This window comes from Lacerta agilis, chromosome 15 (genome assembly GCF_009819535.1).
Source record: "Lacerta agilis isolate rLacAgi1 chromosome 15, rLacAgi1.pri, whole genome shotgun sequence".
NCBI lineage: Eukaryota > Metazoa > Chordata > Lepidosauria > Squamata > Lacertidae > Lacerta > Lacerta agilis.
The window spans coordinates 18,710,810-18,735,723 of record NC_046326.1 but is presented as its reverse complement, the minus strand read 5'-3'; the positions used below and the strand labels follow the sequence as shown (position 1 = coordinate 18,735,723).

The 24,914-nt window shown below is 46.2% G+C and overlaps 2 protein-coding genes across 2 annotated transcripts; one reads left to right on the top strand and one right to left on the bottom strand.

Moving 5' to 3' along the window:
• Window positions 1-377: 377 nt before the first annotated feature.
• LOC117060122 (6-pyruvoyl tetrahydrobiopterin synthase-like) lies at window positions 378-11,904 on the top strand. Its single transcript, XM_033172246.1, has 6 exons — window positions 378-505; window positions 5,002-5,081; window positions 6,623-6,645; window positions 8,552-8,608; window positions 9,291-9,361; window positions 11,597-11,904. Exons 1-6 carry the CDS (start codon window positions 417-419, stop codon window positions 11,736-11,738), a joined length of 462 nt encoding a protein of 153 aa, XP_033028137.1. The 5' UTR covers window positions 378-416; the 3' UTR covers window positions 11,739-11,904.
• Window positions 11,905-15,978: 4,074 nt separating this feature from the next.
• On the bottom strand, window positions 15,979-23,086 carry LOC117060311 (6-pyruvoyl tetrahydrobiopterin synthase-like). The gene is made up of 6 exons (XM_033172526.1): window positions 22,950-23,086; window positions 19,800-19,873; window positions 18,488-18,510; window positions 17,770-17,826; window positions 17,340-17,410; window positions 15,979-16,320 (listed from the first exon to the last, which is right to left on the bottom strand). Exons 1-6 carry the CDS (start codon window positions 23,045-23,047, stop codon window positions 16,197-16,199), a joined length of 447 nt encoding a protein of 148 aa, XP_033028417.1. The 5' UTR covers window positions 23,048-23,086; the 3' UTR covers window positions 15,979-16,196.
• Between the last annotated feature and the right edge of the window lie 1,828 nt (window positions 23,087-24,914).

Genomic DNA, 24,914 nt, shown 5'->3' with positions numbered 1-24,914 from the left:
AGGTGTAAGAATGACTAGCGTTGCATGCAACCCTAAACCTTTCTACCTAGTATTTCATCTGTAATTATAACGTGCATGCTTTCAGCATGTAAAGGGCACTGGGAGACTGGGCTTTTCCTGCCAGCTCTGCAGCCCTTCACGCATATTCCAAAACCTTTCCGAATGAAACAAAGCTTCCGCCCCCCCTCCACCTGCGTCATCCTCTTAACAGACTGACACCACACAGCTCTCCTTTCCTTTGCGGCAAACTTTCTTCAAAAGAGGGCAGAGGATGGGGGGAAGAGGCTTCAATTGTCGCTACTGAGCTTGCGCCCTTTGCCCGCCGCGCAGACTCAGTAGCGTCCCCTCGGGTACCCAGAAGTGCGGGCCCACGGCGGCGAAAAGCGAAGAGCCCCGCCCACCTGCCCGGGGTTGCCATGGCGCCTCCTTCGCGCTTCGCCGGGCCTAGCCGCCTGGCCCGGGTCTCCCGCTGCGTCTCCTTCAGCGCCTCCCACCGGCTGCACAGGTGCCGGGGAGCGGGGAGGGAGGGAGCGAGCTGAGAAGCGCCCCTCTTCGGCTGCTTGCTGGGAACAAGGGGGCAGCGGGCGAGCTGAGGGCGCGCGCATGCGCGGGGGGAGGGGGCTTGCGTATGCATATACTCTATGTATATGGGGAGGGGGCGTACGTTTCCTCCCTTTGCACCAAGACTCGGCTTTCTTTGCAGCAAGATCGTGGCTGAGATTCCCGATGTGTTGTTAAGGTTAAGGGAGATGGTGGCTCTGAGCATGTGCAGAGTGCTGCCCGAAGAAGCAGTAGGGAGGCACCCCCTTATACATATCCCCTCCATATGGAGCCGTTCTGTGTGTGTGCATGTGAGTTTTTTTTTTGCTCCAGGGCTCCACCGCAGAATGGTTAGTCATACCAAAATCCAGCTCTAAGCAGGCTTTGTGAATTTAGGGATGTAGGGCTTCCAAACTCCCTTTCCTGCAGAGCAAGGTAAATGTGATGGGTCAGGACTTGGTTCATGGCACAGGTTTCACTTAAGACTAGGACTGAACCCCAGCACCTGTTTGCAATACCAAAGTGTGTTATGCATCATCCTCTCTCTCTGCTGAGCAACCATTGTCTAAATGGCTTGTTGTTGTTCAGTCGTTCAGTCGTGTCCGACTCTTCGTGACCCCATGGACCAGAGCACGCCAGGCACGCCTATCCTTCACTGCCTCTCGCAGTTTGGCCAAACTCATGTTAGTAGCTTCGAGAACACTGTCCAACCATCTCATCCTCTGTCGTCCCCTTCTCCTAGTGCCCTCCATCTTTCCCAACATCAGGGTCTTTTCTAGGGATTCTTCTCTTCTCATGAGGTGGCCAAAGTACTGGAGCCTCAACTTCAGGATCTGTCCTTCTAGTGAGTACTCAGGGCTGATTTCTTTGAGAATGGATAGGTTTGATCTTCTTGCAGTCCATGGGACTCTCAAGAGTCTCCTCCAGCACCATAATTCAAAAGCATCAATTCTACGGCGATCAGCCTTCTTTATGGTCCAGCTCTCACTTCCATACATTACTACTGGGAAAACCATAGCTTTAACTATACGGACCTTTGTCGGCAAGGTGATGTCTTTGCTTTTTAAGATGCTGTCTAGGTTTGTCATTGCTTTTCTCCCAAGAAGCAGGCGTCTTCTAATTTCGTGACTGCTGTCACCATCTGCAGTGATCATGGAACCCAAGAAAGTGAAATCTCTCACTGCCTCCATTTCTTCCCCTTCTATTTGCCAGGAGGTGATGGGACCAGTGGCCATGAGCTTAGTTTTTTTGATGTTGAGCTTCAGACCATATTTTGCGCTCTCTTCTTTCACCCTCATTAAAAGGTTCTTTAATTCTTCCTCATTTTCTGCCATCAAGGTAGTATCATCAGCATATCTGAGGTTGTTGATATTTTTTCCGGCAATCTTAATTCCGGTTGGGGATTCATCCAGTCCAGCCTTTCGCATGATGAATTCTGCATATAAGTTAAATAAGCAGGGAGACAATATACAGCCTTGTCGTACTCCTTTCCCAATTTTGAACCAATCAGTTGTTCCATATCCAGTTCTAACTGTAGCTTCTTGTCCCACATAGAGATTTCTCAGGAGACAGATGAGGTGATCCGGCACTCCCATTTCTTTAAGAACTTGCCATAGTTTGCTGTGGTCGACACAGTCAAATGCTTTTGCATAGTCAATGAAGCAGAAGTAGATGTTTTTCTGGAACTCTCTGGCTTTCTCCATAATCCAGCGCATATTTGCAATTTGGTCTCTGGTTCCTCTGCCCCTTCGAAATCCAGCTTGCACTTCTGGGAGTTCTCGGTCCACATACTGCTTAAGCCTGCCTTGTAGAATTTTAAGCATAACCTTGCTAGCGTGTGAAATGAGTGCAATTGTGCGGTAGTTGGAGCATTCTTTGGCACTGCCCTTCTTTGGGATTGGGATGTAGACTGATCTTCTCCAATCCTCTGGCCACCGCTGAGTTTTCCAAACTTCCTGGCATATTGAGTGTAGCACCTTAACAGCATCCTCTTTTAAAATTTTAAATAGTTCAGCTGGAATATCATCACTTCCACTGGCCTTGTTGTTAGCAAGGCTTTCTAAGGCCCATTTGACTTCACTCTCCAGGATGTCTGGCTCAAGGTCAGCAACCACATTACTTGAGGTGTATGAGACCTCCATATCTTTCTGATATAATTCCTCTGTGTATTCTTGCCACCTCTTCTTGATGTCTTCTGCTTCTGTTAGGTCCTTTCCACTTTTGTCCTTAATTGTGGTAATCTTTGTACGAAATGTTCCTTTCATATCTCCAATTTTCTTGAATAAATCTCTGGTTTTTCCCATTCTGTTATTTTCCTCTATTTCTTTGCATTGCTCGTTTAGAAAGGCCCTCTTGTCTCTCCTTGCTATTCTTTGGAAATCTGCATTCAATTTCCTGTATCTTTCACGATCTCCTTCACATTTTGCTTGTCTTCTCTCCCCCGCTATTTGTAAGGCCTCATTGGACAGCCACTTTGCTTTCTTGCATTTCTTTTTCATTGGGATGGTTTTCGTTGCTGTCTCCTGTATAATGTTACGAGCCTCCATCCACAGTTCTTCAGGTACTCTATCCACCAAATCTAAATCCTTGAACCTGTTCTTCACTTCAACTGTGTATTCATAAGGAATTTGATTTAGATTGAATCTTACTGGCCCAGTGGTTTTTCCTACTTTCTTCAGTTTAAGCTGGAATTTTGCTATAAGAAGCTGATGATCTGAGCCACAGTCAGCTCCAGGTCTTGTTTTTGCTGAGTGTATAGAGCTTCTCCATCTTTGGCTGCAGAGAATATAATCAATCTGATTTCGATGTTGCCCATCTGGTGATGTCCATGTGTAGAGTCGTCTCTTGTGTTGTTGGAAAAGAGTGTTTGTGATGACCAGCTTGTTCTCTTGACAGAACTCTATTAGCCTTTGCCCTGCTTCATTTTGATCTCCAAGGCCAAACTTGCCAGTTGTTCCTTTTATCTCTTGACTCCCTACTTTAGCATTCCAATCCCCTATAATGAGAAGAACATCCTTCTTTGGTGTCATTTCTATAAGGTGTTGTAAGTCTTCATAGAATTGGTCAATTTCGGTTTCTTCAGCACTGGTAGTTGGTGCATAAACTTGGATTACTGTGATGTTAAAAGGTCTGCCTTGGATTCGTATCGAGATCATTCTATCATTTTTGAAATTGCATCCCAGTACAGCTTTCGCCACTCTTTTGTTGACTATGAGGGCCACTCCATTTCTTTTACGGGATTCCTGCCCACAGTAGTAGATATGATAGTCATCCGAACTGAATTCGCCCATTCCTGTCCATTTTAGTTCACTGATGCCTAGGATGTCAATTTTTATTCTTGCCATCTCATTTTTTACCACATCCAGCTTACCAAGGTTCATGGTTCTTACATTCCAGGTTCCTATGCAATACTTTTCTTTACAGCATTGGACTTTCCTTTCGCTTCCAGGCATATCAGCAACTGAGCGTCCTTTCGGCTTTGACCCAGCCGCTTCATCAGCTCTGGATCTACTTGTACTTGTCCTCCGCTCTTCCCCAGTAGCATGTTGGACGCCTTCCGACCTGAGGGGCTCATCTTCCAGCGTCATATCTTTTATATGCCTGTTGTCTTTGTCCATGGAGTTTTCTTGGCAGGGATACTGGAGCGGCTTGCCAGTTCCTTCTCCAGGTGGATCACGTTTGGTCCAAACTCACCACTATGACCTGTCCATCTTGACCTGTCCATAGCTTCCCTGAGTAATTCAAGCCCCTTCGCCACGACAAGGCAGTGATCCATGAAGGGGCTAAATGGCTTACCTCGGTACTAATTCATCCCTCTTTCCAAACCATGACGATGACGACGACACACATTTGTGTTTCACAGTAGTCATGTAAAAGAGGGGAAGTGGAGATTTGTGTTTCCACACATGCAGTGGACATAAACTAGGGCGCTGCACCCAGCTGTGGGGCTTCATAGTTATTTTGGGGGGCGGGGGCACGGAGGGAATGATACACCTAGACTTCACCCTTCCCTTTTTTCCTCTGTCCCTAAACCTGAAGAGCGGCTGTGACTCTTCAGCTTTTCCTATCCTTACACATCTACTAAGAAATACTCAGTGTACTACTCGTTGGGGCTTATTTCTGAGTAAATATCTTTAGGGTTGGGCTGTAATCCTTGCATGTGAAAATGTGCCCCAATTTATTTCTGCGGCCATTCAAACAGCTCTTTCGGTCCTTTTAAAAAAAAATCTCTTAACTTATTTATTTGCTTCTTAACTGTGTTTGGTTGTGGGTTGTCCTTGAATCATAAGACCCTATCCAGAAATTTGTGTAAAACTCATGTTAAAACTGTAGCAAAAACAAAAGTTGCCCCACTAGGTTAGGGAGAAAGCATGTGTGTATGTATGCATACACACACGTTTTCACATGCTTAAATTGGTGAAACTGGATTAGTAACAAGCTCTTTAATGCACTTCTCCACAGTAACTTGCTGAGTGATGAAGAAAACAAGAAACTTTTTGGGAAATGCAATAACCCTAATGGACATGGGCACAACTACAAAGGTGAAGACCAGCTAATCTGAGCACTTGTGTACAGCCATACCTGTGTGTCATTTAAAAACTCATGGCATTAGGATGAGATTTGATCCTGGGTTTACTAACTTAAGCTCTACTAAGCTATGACTTGTTGGTACTTATGACTGATAAACTTGGTGTATTCCATTGGGTATATAATGCAAGAGATATTCCTGTGTGGGTGATAAATCCTTTACAGGAACTTCTTATGCTTGAAAAACTCAGAATTCACAGCTTGGTAGCTGAGCAACTGCTTTGCACACAGAAGTTTCCAAATTCAATCCCATGCATCTCCCAAGTAGAAACTGTGGAGAGCCACTGCCAGTCAGTACAGACAATTATGATCTGGATCTGGATGTCCCACCGGTTGACTGTGATCAACAGGTTGATCCCCAGGTGCTAGTGGTTGATTGCGGTAGATCATGGGCTCATTTTCCTCCGGCCCTGCCCTCTTGCTCTGTCCTTCATTCGCGCACATGATTGCCAAAACGGAAGATGGAGTTATCACTGTGTGGTTTATTGTTTGCTGAGCGATCGTTTTGGGGGCAGGTCAACAACTTTGACCTGCCCCCCTAAAAACTTTTTGTCCCCGCCCCACAAATTGGTCAATCACTGCCATTTTTTTTATACTGGGTGTAGATCTCAGTCTCTTGGGAGTTGGACGTCCCTGATCTAGGTGAACCAATGGTCTCACTCGGCACAAGGCAACTTCCTACATCCTTGTGTTTTAAATTTGAAGAGGGGATGCTCAGCTATGTGAACCGCTCCCTACCCAGCCCCCCTACCTTGATTCTGCTCACATTCTACAGCTCAGATGGGAATGATTTGGAGGGCTAGGTGGGGGAGAGAAACCCACCCCTAGGGGACTCTTGAATCACAAGACTACCCCTTATGGTGCGGGTGTGCTCCCCCAGTAGCTTTTCAAAAGCAGGCCTTCAAATTACCGCAGCCACAAACTGATGTACGTCCTACCTGTTTGTTTGCATGTGGGGGGTGGGGAGGAGTATTTGGAGGGCTGCTTCTGGGGAGCAGCAGTCCACCCACCACAGGACATCCTTTTGCCATAATGGACACCCTCCCCCCCCCTTGGATAGGGTGGGCTTTCCCCCTCAACATCAGTTTTTTTTTGCCAGGAGCAGCCCTCATTATTCTGAGTGTTTGTGTGGTTTTTTTTTTGGTTGGGTTTTTTTTTTGCTGTTGCAAGCATTTGTTTTGAGTACTCAGAAAAGTTGTGGAAACTGGGTGCTTGCAAAGACACAGTTGAATGCAGAACTGATTGTGGTTGTGCTCCTGTATTGCTAGTTAAATGCAACAGAGGAGAAGTGTCTGAAATGGCTTTTCCATATAATAGTGCCTCTTTGTGGCAGAAAATCAGAGGAGTTACTTTGCAAGTGAAGAAGAAGGGAAAGAATTGTTGTTTTTTAAACTTCTGGCTGAAGTCGATGAGTGTCTCTATGTACGTCATGATAATTGATTTGAAACTCACTGTGACTTGATATTTTTCTTCTCTTTCTGCTTCCCCACCCTAGTGGAAGTAACTGTACGCGGAGAGGTAAGTGTAAACTTCTGGTGTATAACAACCAACCTGGGTTTTATCCAGTCTTTGTTTTGCAACATTTTGGTGAGTCACAGCCCATTTTGTGGCTTTTGGATTTCAGCCTAGAAAGAGGAAGCTGTTCTCAGTGAGTGCTAGTCGTGAGGGCAGAAAAAGGGATTTCCTTCATATTGTGGGAGTGACTCATAAGAACATACACAGATCCCTGAAGGATCAGGCCAAAGCACCCTGTTCTCACAGTGGCCACCAAGATGCCCATTATGTGGAGCCTGCAAGAAGGCCCTCAGCGCAACAGCATTCTCCCTACTTACAATCCTCAGCACCTAGTGTTCAGAAACATATTCCCTCTGACAGACTCAGTCATAATTTTGGATTTCCAAAATTTCAAAGGCGCAAAACTGTTTGTCTTGCACATCCAGGCTTTCCCCCCTTGCTTCCAAGGTGTGGTGCGTCACCCTCTGACATCAGAACTCATCATGGGGGCTGGGCATCATGTCCAGGTGACATTTGAGGATTATCTCAGCACCCAGAAGGCTGCATTCATGTATACTTTACCTTGCGATGCCTGCAGTTGTTTTTTCTTACTCAGATATGTGAAACTGGTGCTGTGGTGGTTATTGTCATGGAGAGGAGAAGGCAAAGTGGTCCAGATTATTGCCAAAGCTCAGTAGCAGAACATAGAAACCTGTCTTCAGTTGAGTCAAACCATTTCCCCATCTAACTCAGTATTGTCTACACTGACTGGCAGCAGCTCTGCAGGGTTTCAGACATGGAGTTTGTCCCAGACCTACCTAGAGATGCCCAGAATTGAACCTAGGACCTTCTGCATGTACAGCAGATGCTTTACCACAGAGCTACCGTCCTTCCCTTGCTTTGCACACAGAAATTCCCAGGTTCAACACCCCCATAACTCCAGCTGAAAGGTTTTAGGTAGCCAGTGGAGGGAAAGCCCCCTGCTTGGAACTCTGTCTACCAGAGTAGACTGTATGGGGCACAGTGGGCCAATGGCCTGGATCAGTATAAGAGAGTTGCTTGTTAGGGGTTCTGAAGGGGCACAAGGGGCACAAAGCTCCAAACGTTCCCCAGATCATACTGTCTTTTTCTTACGAGATCTTCTTACCTAAAAAAAATGCCCAGGAAAAAATGATTTGATGGCTTAGATCCAACTGTATTGGGAATCAGATAAAACACCTTTTATCCGAGAGATGTCAAGTTTTAGAGAGCTGAAGGGTAAAATACTGATGCTGCTGTCTTGAATAGATCTAGCCTGTGACTTGTAGGAGTGAGAACTTAGTTCAAAGCAAAAGAAGAGCCATTCATTTGAAACAATTTCCCTTCTCTTCTCCCTGCCCTGTGCCCTTTCCTAGTTTTGATTCCAACAACAAGCTTTGTGATAACAAACTTGAACAGAGGAAACCTCTGTCCAGCACCAGAAATTCCAGAGAGGCTTCCCTGATTTATTGCTGCTGTTGAGGGTGCTGTGATGTTGCTCACACATTGTGGCTACAAAGTCCTAGGTCTATAGCAAATCTCATAATTCAGAGCTCTCTTTTCATTCACCCATTGCACCAGACCAAAGTCCAATGTATTTGGAAAGCTGTGGGCTTCAGAAATCTTACATTTTGGCTCTCAACCGAGTTGCAAGGCCTTCTGTTGCTGCTGATTTTTGAACAGGGGCTATGGTTTAGCAGCATGAGATTTCAGATACCAAGTTGTGTGCCTTTCTTTGGACTAAGACTTAGAGGTAGTCATCGATAGGCAGATATCTCTGCTGTTTATGTTATGGAAAACATAGCTATTTGCTTCTCATCAGGCTTAAGAACATAAGAAAAGTCCATCTGGTCCAGCACTCTCTGTTCTCCTTTGGCATCTGGTTCAAGCTCTGTTTGTGCTTGTCTTGTAGATTGATCCTACTACTGGGATGGTGATCAACCTCACAGATCTGAAAGACTACATGGAGGTAATAATGCCATATTTTTTCATAGTTGAAACGTTGTCTGCAGTACTTGCCCAGCTCCCAGCCCAGTGTATGCTGCAGGGAATAGTGGGTTGTGGGGGCAGGAGTCTGATGCAGGAGAGAAACATGACTGGAAGAGCAATGAACACAACCTGAAAGCTTTTGTGTTTTCCTTCAGACAGGTAGAGGAAAAGAGGCAAGGGGTGCATCCGTCCTCCTAGACTAAGGCCAGAGGGCGGGAGAGAGAGAGCAGACCAGTTGCTTGTCTTTCACGATCTGGACAAGGAGGGAATTCCTCCAGATCAATAAGTGATTCACCCTATAATCCAAGCATCCTATTCATCTACCGCTTTGCTACAACCTAAGAAGAAATGGCCCGTTGAAACGGTTATGCATCATTGCAGACCTGTAATAAGAACCAACAGCATTCTTATTTACGTTTTATTTATTATTTATTTTTATTATTCCCTTTTTTCCAGGGAGTTTACGGTGTCTTAGGTTTTATCCTCAGAACAACCCTGTGAGGCAGGCTAGGCTGAGAGACGGTGACTGGCTCAACGTCATTCAGAGAGCTTCCTGGCTGAGTGGGGATTTCAACCCTGGCCTTCCAGGTCTTAGTCTAACACTACTATGCCACACTAGACATGGACAAAACTGTTTAACCTCCTTTCCTCTCTATCCTTAGGAAGCTATCATGGAGCCTCTTGATCACAAGAATCTGGATAAAGATGTTCCCTACTTTGCTGAAGTCGTAAGGTGGGGAGCTTTCTGCATCTCATTATGAAGTGGGGCTGTTGAGTTCCTCTTACACAGCTAGTCCTTTTTTGCTTTTTTATCATTGAATTGTGGGAATACTGTGGACATAATTGAATTTTGATTTCATTTGACAAAGTCCTCCATGATATTTTGGTTAGCAGAAATGTTCAATACTGTCTTGATCAGGGGTTGGCAATCTGTGACCCTCCAACATGGTCAGGGATGGTGGCAGCTGTGGTTTAGCAGTACCTGGAGCAGTACCTAAACAGCTCAGGACAGCAATACCTCAAGGACCACCTCTTTCCATTTGGACATACCCAGACCCTGAGATCATCTTCTGAGGCCCTTCTTCGTGTGCCCCCTCCTCGAAAGGTCTAGAGGGTGGCAACACAAGAATGGGCCTTCTCTGCAGTGGCTCCCCATCTATGGAATGCTCTCCCTAGGGAAGTTCGCCTGGCACCTTCATTATACACCTTTAGGCGCCAGGCAAAAATGTTCCTTTTTAACCAGGCCTTTGGTTGATCTGATTTACATACTATGCCATTTAAAAAAAATTTTTTTGGGGGGGGTATTGGGTTGTTTTTATTTTTATTACGTATTTTGTGGTTTTATATCTTGATTTTATTCTGTGAACCGCCCTGAGACCCCCGTGTATAGGGCGGTATATAAATTCAATAAATAATAATAATTAATAATAATGGAGGGCCCCAGATTTCCCATATCTAGGTAAGTGATAATGTGGTCAGTTGGGTTTGTGGCAGGTTGGAGAACCGTACTCAAGAGAGTGTTTATCCATGGCCCCCATCAAACTGGAGGGAGGGTTCAATTCAGGTGCCACAAAGCTCTGTCCTAATCCTGAGACTCCATAATCAGTTACTTAGATTGATAGGGGGTGGGTGGGATCCTTATCTTACTTGCAGATGACACGATACTGGAATGGGATTGCGAACACATCAGAGGACAACAACAGAATAATAAATTAAAAATGGCCTTGACCAAATGGTAATTGGGCGAAAACAACCAAAATGAAATTTAGCATAGGTATAGAAGGGATACCTGTCTTGGCAGTAGTATTTTATTTATTTAATTTTAAATTTAATTTCTTTAATCCCCACTCAGCCATGAATCTCACTAAGTGGCCTTTTCACATGTGTGAAAAGGATCACAGGATTGTAATTGGTCTCAAGCTGGACATGCGTTAGCAGTGTGATACTCTTTTTTAAAAGGCTCATGCAATTTCAGGCTGCATTAAGAGAATCGTAGTTTCCAAGTCACAAGAAGTAACAGCTCCACTAATTAGGCATAATTAGGCTGAACTAATTAGGCATAATCTGGAATATTGTGTCATAGTTCTGGGTGGTGCACCTTAAGCAGGATGTGGACAAGCCGGAAATGGTTCAGACGAGGGCAACATAGAGGATCAGCGATATGGAAAATATGCCCTACAAGGATCCTGTGACCATTTTTTTTACACTATGTAGGCAGATTAATTGGGACGTGGGTGGCGCTGTGGGTTAAACCACAGAGCCTAGGGTTTGCCGATCAGAAGGTTGGCGGTTCGAATCTCCGCGACGGGGTGAGCTCCCGTTGCTCAGTCCCAGCTCCTGCCAACCTAGCAGTTCGAAAGCACGTCAAAGTGCAAGTAGATAAATAGGTACCACTCCGGCGGGAAGGTAAACGGCGTTTCCGTGCACTGCTCTGGTTCTCCAGAAGCAGCTTAGTCATGCTGGCCACTTGACCCAGGAGCTGTACGCCGGCTCCCTCAGCCAATAAAGCGAGATGAGCACCACAACCCCAGAGTCATCCGCGACTGGACCTAATGGTCAGCGGTCCCTTTACCTTAGGCAGATTAATGCCACTTGCCATTCTTTTGTACATGTCCCATTGGGTGGGAAATCTGTGCATGCAATGCTTGTGGCCTTTTCCAACTCTGTACTCTTGTTAGACTTCAAACCTTCCTCAGCAGTATATTCTAATGCAAGTGCCCAGATAATCTGTTTTGGATGAGTGCAAAAAACTTTCTAAGCTTATGCAACTCAAAAGTAAATCGGTGGAAATACTCAAAGAAGCACAGGTGTGGACATCAGGGTACATCAACAAAGGATTCTTGTAGATCATTGTGCAGTGATCCACAGCAGCTTCTCCCTCTGGTGTAGGCATGTCCCGAGTGTCTGTGAAGATGACAGAAATCTAACTAGAAGGGCAGAATGGCTAACTCACTGTTCTTTCTTGCAGCACCACAGAGAATGTTGCTGTGTACATCTGGGAAAACCTCCAGAAGCACCTTCCTAAGGGGACTCTTTATAAAGTTAAAGTGTATGAAACAGACAAGAACATTGTTGTTTACAAGGGAGAGGGGACCGTTCCAGAGAAATGAAGATGCCTTTGTCTTGATGCCTTTGATCTAGTGCTGGTGAAAGAACCCAATCAACCGGAGGATTAATGAGCTTTATCTGCTAAGTGTAGCCATGAGAAATCTAGAATGTATCTTATTTGTTAAAGATATGCTATAACAGAAAGACAGCAAGGCTTTTGTGAAGGAAGTGAATCTTTTGTGCAGTTCTGTGCTGTTGGAATTTGTTGCTGTCTTGATGTGTGAAAGTGTCCTCTATTTTTCTGATAGTGAGAAATATGTACTGTATTTCGCTCCATAAGTCAAACTTTTTTCCTCCTAAAAAGTAAGGGGAAATGTCTGTGCGCCTTATGGAGCGAATGTGTGGTCCCTAGAGCTGAGTTGCTGGAGTGCGGTGGGTGCCGTTGCCCCACCCTGCTGGGTTGCCGGCAGCCTCCCTTTTCTCCTGAAGCCCCAGGAAGGTTTATGAATGGCGGGAAGGCTGTGCGCCATTGCTGTGTGCTCCTGGGCTGCTCTTTGGGGATGGGGGATGGAGTCACGCCACTCTGCCAGCAGCTTCTCTGTCCCCTGAAGCCCAGGGAAGGTTCCTGGGCTGCTCTTTGGGGATGGGGGATGGAGCCACGCTGCTCTGCCAGCAGCCTCTCTGTCCCCTGAAGCCCAGGGAAGGTTTGGGAGCGGCAAACAGGCTGTGCCTTGCGCTCCCCGGGCTGCTCTCTTTGAGAGAGGCTTTGCCAACGGCCTCCCCTTTCCCCTGATGGCTCCGGGGATGTTGGCCGGAGGATGGGGAGAAGAGGCAGATGCCAAGAGAGGGGAGGAAGAGGAGGGGGACCGAGAAGCGGGGCGAAGGGAGAGGAGGTAGGGGGCAAAGGAGAGGCAGCAGCGAAGGGGAGAAATTGCAGGTGTCGTCTGAGGAGTTTGGATGAAAGGGATGGAGAGGAGGAGGCTGGAAAAGAGACCTGTGCTGCTTGGGGAGGGGGAGAAAGAAAGCCTCCCAAGCCTCTGTGGGAGGAGAGTGATCCCTGCAGAGGTTTAGGATGGAAGCTGCGCCCTGCCAACCATATGGCTGGCGGGTGCACAGCTTCCCTCCCAAGCCTCTGTGGGGATTTCTCTCCTCCCAAGGAGGCTGTGATTGAGAATTTTTTTTCTTGTTTTCCTGCTCTAAAAACTAGGTGCGTGTTATGGTCCGGTGCGTGTTACGGTCCGAAAAATACAGGTAGTTTCTCTGCCCTTTTGTATCTGTTTCCGTTTACATGGGACAAGAGATGAGTCACACCAATTCTAAATCCTGAGTACTTATTCTGTCTGGCAACAGCTTTTCATGGTCTAAGGCAGAGAAGGTGTTTCACTGATCCCATTATCTCAGTGGTGGTGGGGGCTCCAGCCCACAGGCTTCATTAGACCTGGAACAGATCCCATATTTGGTCTGCAAGGCCATTTTCCCCAAATCAGAGGCACCCTCCCTCCCATTTGATAGAATATGTGGCACCATGTGTGCGGCAGTTAAGGACTTGACTCCAAAGGAACAATTGGGGTACTTAATGTGAGCTCCCAATTGCTCCTTGACAAGTGGGGCTCACTGACAGCTGATTACTACTGATAGAGATCCTCATTGGGATCGGCTGCACCAGGCCGTTCCCCATTGGGAGCTCCCTAGTGCAGCTCAGGGGGCCTTATTGATAGCTGGAGATGCCATGGAATTAACTTGGAACCTACATAGAAAGCTTGTCCTCTCCCATTGAGTTGGCCGCCGTCTTTCCCCTTTACTCCTATCAGGGTCCCCAGTTCAGATCTCACTTCTGCCATTAATTTAGTCTATGTTCACACATTACTTCTTGAATTGATGCAGACCGAGCACTTGGTTTTTCTACGTCGTCCACACACAATCTAGCCCTGTTGCAATTTTTTTTTTTTTTGCCCCTGAAAAGCACTAATTGAGAAAACTGGTTTTATTCCAAAAATGAAATGTCATTACAGATTGAGTCTGCATTACCCTGCAGTGTGTCCATTTGAAAACATGTAGGTGGTCCCAGATATGTGTGTGTTTGGAGCGGGGCAGCTACACCCACCCAATGATATCGTGGATGGGTGTACAGTATACCAAGATTGCTGTCACCATTCTCTTCATTCATCGGGGCTTGTGCAGGGAGGATAACCTAATCCAAGGGAGGTTTTTCAAAGTATCAAATAACCACAGCCACCCTTGTGGATGGCAGTATGTGGAATTGATCTACACCGAAAGCAGCATGTTGTGGATGAGCGTGAACAATTCCAGCTTCAGAAAAAACTACACTTTTGCACTTCAAATGGGTTAGTGTGTACACAGCCTCAAATGGTAGCTCTCAGCAAACCGCACTTTTGAGTGTCACTCTTGGGATATGGGAATAACCAGTGCTCTTTTCTTTATTTTAAGTGCTTGTACTCACCATGAAGTTGTTACAGTAAGTGCCACACTTTTAACATTGGGGGTCGGGGGAAGGTGCTGATACTGCGTTCCCTTTAGTACCCCCAGGAAAAAAAGCCCTGGAAATAACAATTTCCCCCTTCCTTGCAGGGTTGTTGAAAGGACCACAGAGGTAATGTAATGTATAAATGCTCTATAAAAGCTACTTATGTTGTGTGCTGCTTCCACTATGTGATTCTCCTGACCAACAGTCATTAAATGTTGATTTGTTAATGGGATTTTGATTCTCCACGTCTCTTCCTACGGTAAAGAGAAAATTGGGAGCAGCTGCAAAAGGTGGAATGATTATGTTGGGGGAAAACGATTAAGGCACTTGGTGGACAGATGACTCTACCAGTAGCTATTGGCTCAATGGATGCACATCTGACTATTGAATTCTGGGGATAAATGACAAGCTGTTACTCTCATGCAAACCATCACATGCCAAGGTGGGGAATTTGGGGTGTGGCAAAACATCCCTTGTTTGGATGATGTGCATGTGGTTGTGGTTTTATGCAACAGTCCAGCTGGGCACCCTTGAGCTCTTTGAAAGCCAGTCGAGTGGTGCTGGTTTCAGAAGTTGGCGAGACTGGGCATTGTTGCCGTCTTGAGCAGAAAAAGCCACCGCCGCCACCACCCTGGCCATTCTCACCCTGCACCTCTTACAAACTAAAAGGTCTCACTGGTAGGGTTTTGCTTGTGGTACCCTAGAGCTCTCAAAGTTGCTCAGAGCAGCATTTGAGCCTCACAGCACCCCCTGCTGGCTCTGATTCACACCCTCCTTGTGTCTGGTTGAAACATGCCATTGAACTCTTGATAATACCTTTTGCTTCTCTGGATGGAGTATAGATGCAGGGCCAGCCCACTTATGAGGTGGACAGAGGCACCGCCCCTGCTGCTGGAGAAGCAAGAAATGGCTGTGGCTTCCAGCTTCCGGCGAGATAACATGCAGAAATTCTGAACTGTTTCCCTGATAGACTATCTCCCTGCCCCCCCCCCCCATAACCCACTGTTTATAAGCTTCATGGCCCTAGAAATGATTGAGGTTCTTTTTTCCTTTGGTTCATTCAATAAAACCTCAGCTCAGCAGCTTGAGCTGAATGCATTGTGCTAACAATCCCGGCCTCGTGAAATTGCCCATTTAACCTTATGCAGAGTGATGCATCTTAATGGAGGATGATCAGCAGTCGGGTTATGAGCTGGCTTTATAAGGATAACACAATCACTGTTGGGATATAAAGTTGTATGGGCTCCATCACTTGGTGATCGGAGCAGCCCCACCTGACGGCCTTTTGCATGTGGTCCACTTGCAGAGGCAGAAGATTGTATGCAATGCTAGTCCTTCTCAAAGCAGGCCTGTTGGATTTAGTGAAACTTGGGCTTCATCCATACTTCTGCTTGTCCCATGCTTTTTGCCTGCCTGTCCCATGCTTTCTTGGTCGGAGCGGTTTTCCATTTGCCCGACCACTTTCCCTGGGAAAACCTGCTCTTTAGCACTGATTCAGAGCAAATGTCAATCTGCAGAAAACCTGGTTGACGTTTGTTCCACTTTAGCGGTAAAGATTGGGTTTCCATAGGGGGGAGTGCCAGGACAGGCGGAAGTCTAGATGAGTCCTCAGCCATGCCCATTAACTTCAATGGGTTGACTGAGTAGGACCAGCATTGGCTCCAACCCAGGATTCTTGCATCTCTTTGCACCCAGAGCTTTGCAACGGAGCCGGTCTTATATTCAGCAGCCAGCCTTCATGCATGTGAACTATCTTAATGTAATGGACTATCCCCTTGCTGGATAATGCTGTGATGAAGAATGAGGTTACACACATGTCACAACATGGCTTTTGCAGATCTTTTTAACCAACAGATTAAACAAAGCTGCAATACTGCAGTAAAAGACCCTGGAGGCATCTCTTCACTGTAGACACAGAATAGTTTGCAAATGTTCTGAGAAGGGGTTTGTCACATTAAATCAACAATGAGTGTTAATACAATATATGGGAGAATAACTCTCCCAGCCACCCCCCCTCTTTGTTCCTTGTGGATTTTTAGTCCCCCTTGTATACGATAAAATTTCTGTCGGATTCATAGACCTTGACTTTGTGCAGGCATCCACCTGGAAGGATTTTTTCAAGGTTGTTCCATATGTACACGGCTAAGTTCTCTGTTGTGCTGGAGGAAGAGCAGAGAGGTTGATATGGAAAAGGAGGAGACTTCACAATATAGGTTTTTCTGCACAAAGGTAGTGCTGCCTTCAAACCTACCTTTCTTTACCCCTGTTGCCTCTCACCCATGACTTCAAATCAAATCTGTGTATATTCTACTTTGATGTGACCTTAGTCTGGATAAGGCACAGGATATCTCAGGGCAGACCCACTCCAGATATTTAAATACACATTTAAAGCACATGGCTTCTTCCCCCAGAGAATGCTGGGAACTGTCGTTTGTGAAATGCACTGGGAATTGTAGCTCTCTGTGCGTTGGAAAACTACAGCTCCCAGGATTCTTTTGGGGAAGTGGGGAAAAACAGGGCCACCATCTTCCAGGCCACGCTCACATGACCTACACAAAAAGGCTTTTCCCAAGCATGGCGGACAAAATTGGGAATTTGGGGGAGCCACGTGAGATTGCATCCTGAAACTGTGTGAGGGCATGGTACTGGTTTATCTGGGACAGTTGTGGGTTATGTATATGTATGGTGTGGATCTTCTCTCAGACCTCAGGCTGTGACAAACTTACACAAGCCAGGCATGCTCTGTGCTTTCTGGAAGAGGGAGCAACCAGCCTGCTTTTTGCTGTACTTGAGGGTCACTTATGCAGCTGACCAGCAGGTGGCTCTCCAGAGCCTAGTTCAGCAGCAGCCATGTGACATAATCGAGCCAATCGGGTTCCCAATGGTCCTATAAAATGGAAACCTCTGGCCTGGTCCTTTAGTCTGAGCAACTTGTTCCTAGATTAACATCATTAAGTTGTTTTGTCTATGGCTGTTTGTTTTGCCCTCATGGCCATCCCTGATAGGTCTCTACAAAGCAGCTTGGGGAGGAGGCATCTCTAGCCTGTGGGTCCATTGAGGCTGTTTCCCCAAAACCAGGACCATGACCCACATCTGACATTGTATATGGATGCAAGTCTCCTGCAGTCTTTACAAATGTGGGCGGAGGAGACTGCGCACGAACCTGACAGCTACCCACCTCGCAACATTGGCAAAAAAATCAACATCCTGGTCAAGGTTCTTGTGGTCGAGCGGATCCATAATGGCTTCCTGAAAATAAGAGCAAAGATCTGGTTGGGAACAGGGATTGTGAAGTTTTAAACCAGGGGTCAGCAAACTTTTTTTTTTTTTTTGGGAGGGGGCTGGTCCACCACCCCCCAGACATTGTGCATGCGGCAGAGGGGGGTTCTCTCTCCCCCCCTCTCTCCCAGCCCCTCTCCTGCCTCTGCCTACCTATGCTGCACTGGGGGGCGGGGGAAATTAACAGAATTTTTTTAACAAACAGAATTGCCAATCCATGGAATGTCTGCAGGATCCTGAGGGCAATTGAGCCAGTTCTGGCCCGCGGGCCATAGTTTGCCGACCCCTGTTCTAAACTTTGCCTCTGAGGTTCATAACTCTGGAATTACCTTCATATATTCCTGAAGCTTGTAAATATTCATGAACATTCCACTGATGGGGTCAATCTATAAGGCAAGTTAAATAATAGCAATAGTAATAATGGTGATGATTTTATACCAGGTATTTATATGTCATTTAATATTCAGAATTTCTGGTGCTGTACATACAAGCACATTATTTTTTTTTCTAAAAATGACGTCAATAATTTAAATTTGATTTTTTAACCCTTGGAGTGTTCAGAGGACAGGACTTAGAACTGCTCTTGAATACTACTACTATGATAATACTATTAACAACCATGGTGGTGGGGGGGACCAATGCTAGGAACTATCACAAGAGGTTATGATTGGATAAATGCACGGAGAAGAGATTTATCAATGGCTATTGGTTTAAAATGGAACCTCCATTTGCAGATGCAGTATATCTCTAAATATCAGGTACTAGGGACAAACAACAGGGGAAAGATATGGTCATTGTGCTCTGCTTATAAGTGACCTGTAAGGCACTGAGATGGTCAAATGGTTGGAAACAGACAGCAGAGCTGCATGGAACTGGTTCTGATCCCGCAAGGCAGCCTCTAGTCAAGGGATCCGATCCCACAGGAGTCAGTGGTGAATTGAAACATGGCGGCAGCATATCTCAAGTGCTGCTGAGAATCTCAGACTCTTGGTAAAAGCACAAAACCTGTTTTCAAAATAAAGAGCAACAAAATGAAAAACGCCCTACCTTTCCACATATGGTCACTGTCACTGCAAAGGAGAAAGAAGAAACCGTGAGAGAGGGAGTTGTTAGCACTAATCGCAGACCCAATTCAGTACCACAAGGTGGTAGCAAAGAGTTGGGTAAAGCACATCTCTTGCTGAAACATCTAATCTCCTCTGCAATAAGGGAAATACCTCATACAGGTATGAGGGTGGGGGAAGTGATAAAGCTCTCCCACTTGCATGCTTTAGTGCTGCCTCACCTCCAGAAAACATCGGAAATGAGCACGTCGGAGTAAGATTACCAGATTTTTTGACAGTGGCATAGGGAGGGGGGGGAGGGGGTGGTGAGCCCCGGGTACCACCCTGGAGAGGGTGACACTCTGGGAGCCCCTCCCTGGCTCGCTTCCACCCGGACGGGCTTGCTCGGGGCTCGCCCGCCGGCAGCGCGTTGCTACGGAGCGCTGTGCGCCCCCAGCAGACCCCAAGCAAGCCTGTCCTGGGCTGACCCGCCAGCAGCGCACCGCTCCCAGTGGGCAGGCACAGCATGCGTACGATGCATGTGCATCGGGAGTGGCGAGCTGCTGGCAGGCGAGCCCCGGATGGGCTTGCTCGAGGCTCGCCCACTGGCAGCGCGCCGCTATGGAGCACTGTGTGCCACCAGCGGGCCCCAAGCAAGCCACGGAGCGAGGCCGCCCTGCCGGGGGCTTGCCCGCTGGTGGCGCGCCGCTCCCAGCACGCATGCACAGCGTGTGTCTGACGCATGTGTCCAATGCGCACTGCACATGCGTGCTGGGAGCGAAACCACGCCCACGGGTGCTTCTGGGTTTGCCGCCCTGGGTAGCCGGGTGGCTTCCTCCGCGTCTGTCCGGGGACACTTTTCAACTTCAACGGATTTTGTATGGAGAATGATTTGTAAATCCGGGGACTGTCCCTGGAAAATGGGGACATCTGGTAACCTTACGTCATAGAGAACTAGCACGATGTGCTGCTAAATTTCCGCATGCAAGGTCTCCCCTCTTCCCCAACAGAAGAGCATTCAAGTGTGCAACCCCAAAGGGGCACAGTCCTGGGGAATTTGGCCACTCTATTTTGGCAGCTGAAGCTCAGTCCACACTGCTGGATTCTAAGCCCCTGCTGAGAAAAATCTCCATTCGGATTCCAGCAGGAAAAACACTGAACAGGATCTCTTCCCACCAGAAAAAGGAATGCCTTTCAAAGCTTTATCACCCTTCGCCTTCCCCTGTTTGCCTGTAGAATAATTTGCTTCAGTCTTTACATGGAGGGTGTACTGATCATCATCATCATCAATGCTAGAAAGGCTCACCGCTCTTTACCTTTGTAGTTATGCCCGTGGCTCTGATTGCATTTCCCAAAGAGCTTCCTATTCTCCTCCTCATTCAGAGATTTGCTGTAAGACAGTGGGTGAGGGTTGAGAAAAAGAAGCAGCCAACAGGAATAAGATGAAAACAGCAAGAGAGGCAATCTAACTGCAGATGGGAACAGAGAAGGGAACCTTTTGTACACAGAGACTGTGTCTATTGTCAGTGACTAGCAAGGATAACTCAAAATGGACCCTCAAAAGCTGTATACTTCTGAAACACACACACACACACACACACACACACACACACACACACACACACTCTGAGTTATACCCAACCCGGCTTCTTTACAGCTCTTTGTAAGTCTTCTTCGTTTTATTATTACATTTAAACCTCACTTTTCCTCCAAAGGTGGCATTTACGGTTATCCTCCCTCCCACTTATCCTCACAACAATGCTGCAATATCGTTGGCTAGACTGAGAGAGACTTTATAAGAGCCTGGATTATAGAGTCCAGTACTTCTATAACCACCATATCTCTTGTACCACCTCTACATTCGGTGATGATGATTCCTGACTCTGCTGAGCCCTATCCAGCCCAGTTAACGTAAATCATAATGCCAAATTATTACTGTTGCGGATGGTTGCTGAACCTATATTGCATGTGGCTACCCTTTGCATAGATCAGGGAGGAACAAGCTTCCAGCATCTCTTTTGACTTTTTCTTCAAACTCCGAGACCCACAGGCTGGATGCAAAACACCCTCAGAACAAAAGGACAGGGCCTCTGAGCACATGCTCAGCCCAGGAATTTGCTTTCAGTTCCAGAACTGAGCACAAGGCCGTTTTACCCCAAGCGTTCTTCATCACAGCTGCATAATTTAGAAGGGGGGAAAAAAGAACCTTTCTCTTGTAGCAATGCCAGGCGTTTTAACAGAAGAAACATGATAACTTTAAAACAAAAAGAGCAACGAAAATCCATAGCCACTTGACCTTGGCAATAAGGATACTCCATCAACGCTATTTTAAATGTCTGTATTAATAGAGGCAGTCCAAGAAAACAACCAGCTGGATCAGGCCAGTGGCCCATCTAGTCCAGCATCCTGTTCTCACAATGGCCAACCAGATGACTGTTGTGAAACAACCAGGAGTCCCAGTCCTTGTTTATCTCTGGCAAGTTCCTCAGATATCTACAAGTAAATCTACCTCGTCACCAACTCTGGAGAGAACTAGCACACCTCGTACTGTTTGCCTTTTGCTGTGTGTGTGTGTGTGTGTGTGTGTGTTGCAACGTTTCATTTATACGAGCTTTTATTCACAAAAGCACTTTCTACAATAAATCTTTTAATCTTTCTTCCAGGTGCCGCAATACTCTTGTTATATGCATGTGTGTTTTGCAAGAGATACTCAAATGTCCCCCTCTGGAATACGTCCTCTCAACCCGGGTGGGAGGCTTCCTTGTTCTGCTCTGTCTGCAATCTAAGCAGCATTAGCTACAACAATCACGTTGCCATTCCCCACAAATACAAATAATTTCTTATTCATTCTTCCCCAGAAGTCCAGTTGCTGCCAGCTTACATATACCATCCCCAGTTCCTGTGCCTTTAACTGTGAATATTAGTAGGTGGGGGAAATGCTCCCCCCCCCCCCGGGCCATGAGAAGCTTTGCCACTTGGCAACCTTTCCCAGAATCCTGTTTGTCAGTATATACTGACACTCTGTAGCCCAGTGGTAGGGTATCCGTTCTGCATGCAGAAAATCCCAGGTTCAGTCCCCAGCACCTCCAAGACAAATAATAATAATAATAATAATAGCAATAATAATTTATTACTTATTGTTTATAAGCGGCTCCCAACAGAATTAAAAGCACAATACAACATCAAACATTAAAAACTTCCCTAAACAGGGCTGCCTTCAGATGTCTTCTAAAAGTCAGATAGTTGTTTATTTCCTTGACATCTGATGGGAGGGTGTTCTACAGGGTGGGTGCCACTACCGAGAAGGCCCTCTGCCTGGCTTAAAGCTGACTTGGACAAAAGTGTCCATTTTCCTTCTATTGCCATCATTGATGAAATCCTCTTTTAAGTTATTTCCCTTTTTACAGACATCTAGGCCCTACTCTCCAGCTTCTTTGCCATCCCATCTACTTTCTTCCTGTCTTGTTCGAGTGACAAAATTGGCAGAGTCCTGTTGGGCCCTGAAGACTAGTCAGTTGGCTGTTGCACAAATTTTTGTCAGCTTCATGAACAGAAAAAACAGTGGAAAGAATGGCCACTGGAGACAGAAACCTATGACATACCCTCCAAGCTTTCTCCGAAGAAAATAGGGATGTCCTATCTAATAATAATAATAATAATAATAATAATAATAATAATAGCACACCCATCTGAATGGCGGCTTCCAACATATATAAAAGCATAAAAAATAATAATAAAGCATTAAACATTTAAAAACTTCCCTATACAAGGCTGCCTTCAGATGTCTTCTAAAGGTTGTATAGTTACTTATCTCCTTGGCTTGGGGGGGGGGGGTCACATAACTCTATATCCTCCAACATTTCTCCAATGAAAATAGGGACATCCTAAGGAAGAGCGGGAGATTCCGGGATCAAATCAGAACCCGGGATGGCTTCTTTAAGTCCGGGACTGTCCCTGGAAAAGAGGGACACTTGTAGGGTCTGCTATGAGAGCTTCTGAACCTCCTTAGATACCCTTTCTCACCATTGTTGCAGGGTGGGGCACTGGGGCAGGTCATACAGGGGACAATGGGGAGAGCTAGAATGCATTAAGGAACCCAACGCTTCATATTGCATAGCTGAGATAAAGGTTACAGGTGAGTCCCTTTCCTGAACTTGGGAAGGAAACTGCTGCAATAACACCCATCGTTCTTACCCTGCAGACCAAACCTGGTTAAAATTTGCCCTTTGGCTCTATTTGCCCTTTGAACGATATGAGTATTAAGAGATGCTATCTTGGGCAACTGGTTCCTTATGCCCGGAGAATTGTAGGTACAAGAAATACTCACTAGAACCCAGTGTTCTGAGAGGTTGCACATCTGTGCTTCCTTCCAGGGATGGGGAAATGGTGGGCTCTTTGGTCACCTATGAATTCGAAACATGTTTTTTTCCTCCCAACCCTGCACCCTCCTTCTTCCCCGTTGTTACCTGTTCAGTCTATGGGCGGCTGCAAATGTTTCAGTGCGAGAAAGGAAGGTCATCTTGCCTGCGGTGTTCAGCTTGCTATCTTTCGCCACACGCTCCATTGTTACAGAGGGGTTGGTAGCTGAGCTGCCGTTTAAAGCGGAAAACCTTCATGCGAGGCCCAAATAAATATATCCACAAGTTGTCATGTGGCGGATGGTAGACTGGCCAATTGGATGCAAATTGTTCTTCAGGCAGCGTATCTCCTGGCTTAAATTTCCTTACGCAGAACAACCATAAGCATTGTTTTTTGTTTTGCACCAATTAACTCAGCGTATTTCCTTCTTGGTTAAAGCCATGGTTTAATGGGATTTTTAAATAAATAAATAAATAAATAAATAAATAAATAAATAAATAAATAAATAGTCAAGGCTCACGTGGATTGTCTAATTTGGGTTGGAACGTCTTGGAAAAGGACATTGTTTCACAGGCTGAGTGCAGGGATAAGGACATTTCTCCTAACCGCTTGTTGCTTGTGAATGCATACCCCTCAATATTACTGGGTCTTTACTTAGATTTTTGTGTTTACACTGTAGAAGTTCTGTCACTCATGGATGAAACAAATGTGGTTTTGGCTCTAAGATGGGTCTCCAGCGAATTACAAGTTAGGTAGCTCAAATCTCCTTCCTTCCTTCCTTCCTTCCTTCCTTCCTTCCTTCCTTCCTTCCTTCCTCTTTCTTTCTTTCTTTTTCTTTTTCTTTTTCTTTTTCTTTTTCTTTTGTGAGTCTGCAAGCTCAGCTCCATCCTCAGGGGCAATTTACTTTAGCTAACAAACTGTTTAGGAGCTGACAACAAATTTACCATAATTGACAATAACTTAATGCTGTTTTATGGTTTCCAAGACAATCAGACTGTAGGAACAATTGAGAGCTCACTTTAGAAATCTGGAGCAAGGAAGATTAGACTTAAAATCAATCAAGTGTTTCCCACCCAGATAGGGAGCACTGGACTGTATCTTTTTTAGAGCCTCAGTGCAGTGGCGGAGGAAGGGGGTGTGTGGTGTGTGGCCTGCCCCGGGTACCATCACTGAGGTGTGTGCGTGTGTGACAAAATGAGTTTTGTTTTGTTTTTTAAAATTGGGCTCACGAAACTTTTTAGGAGTCACATGGTGGCTTAGGTGCCTGCAGGTTCCGCACTGCCAAAAACGGCAGCGTGGGACTTGCGTCTGCCTTCTGCCTCTCCCTCAGCCACCCTACAGCTGAGGGGGAGGCAGCAAAGAGGCTCCAAGCATCAGAGAGGCTCACCCCACCCCCATGGGCAGATTGCCCCGTCCCCGGCTGCAGGACACGCCCCTGCACCAGGCACCTGAGCGGCTACCTATGCCGCTGCCTCAGTGACATGGAATTTCAAGAGATCCCAGCCAACCATTATAGGTTTTGGTAAGATTCCAGCCTCATCACATACAAGGGCCTTCCCTTGATGACCGTTCAAAAACTTCAACAGGTGAAGAATGCTGAGTCCCGTTCCCATTGAATATGAGGGATGTCCCTTGATGACTGTTCAAAAGCTTCAGCTGATGGAGAATGTTATGAGTTGCCAACTGAAGGAAGCGTGTCAATGAGATACACTGGTTTGCTGTTGCCTTTTCCCAGGTAAGGTGAGCCCTAGATAGCCTGAGTGACATGGTCCACCATTCCCATGTCCCATGATGACCTGTAATATCAACAGAGTTCTCCTTAAGTTTGGAATCAACCCAAAGAGGTGTCCAAGAGGTGGCTTTTGAAAAGCATTAGACAGATTCATGGATAGAAGAATCAATAGCAAACTTCATATTCAGAGGCATTTCACCTTTGCTTCCCGGATGCTGGGGTTAAACAACAAGGGAACCTATCCTCATCTTGCTCTGCCAGTGAGGTTCCCACCACTTCGTTGACCACTTTGGGAGACCAGGGAAGCAGCTGGGGTTTGGAAGTGGGGAATTAATAATAT

What these genes read in the sequence shown, in the direction of transcription:
- LOC117060122 (XM_033172246.1), top strand. Translation starts at nt 417, where the DNA reads ATGGCGCCTCCTTCGCGCTTCGCCGGGCCTAGCCGCCTGGCCCGGGTC. An exon ending in AAGTAACTGTACGCGGAGAG is followed by an intron (nt 6,646 to 8,551) that starts GTAAGTGTAAAC and finishes CTTGTCTTGTAG; the next exon opens with ATTGATCCTACTACTGGGAT. An exon ending in TACTTTGCTGAAGTCGTAAG is followed by an intron (nt 9,362 to 11,596) that starts GTGGGGAGCTTT and finishes TCTTTCTTGCAG; the next exon opens with CACCACAGAGAATGTTGCTG.
- LOC117060311 (XM_033172526.1), bottom strand. Translation starts at nt 23,047, where the DNA reads ATGGAGCGTGTGGCGAAAGATAGCAAGCTGAACACCGCAGGCAAGATG. An exon ending in CCACGGGCATAACTACAAAG is followed by an intron (nt 18,511 to 19,799) that starts GTAAAGAGCGGT and finishes TCTCCTTTGCAG; the next exon opens with TGACAGTGACCATATGTGGA. An exon ending in CAGTGACCATATGTGGAAAG is followed by an intron (nt 17,827 to 18,487) that starts GTAGGGCGTTTT and finishes CTTGCCTTATAG; the next exon opens with ATTGACCCCATCAGTGGAAT.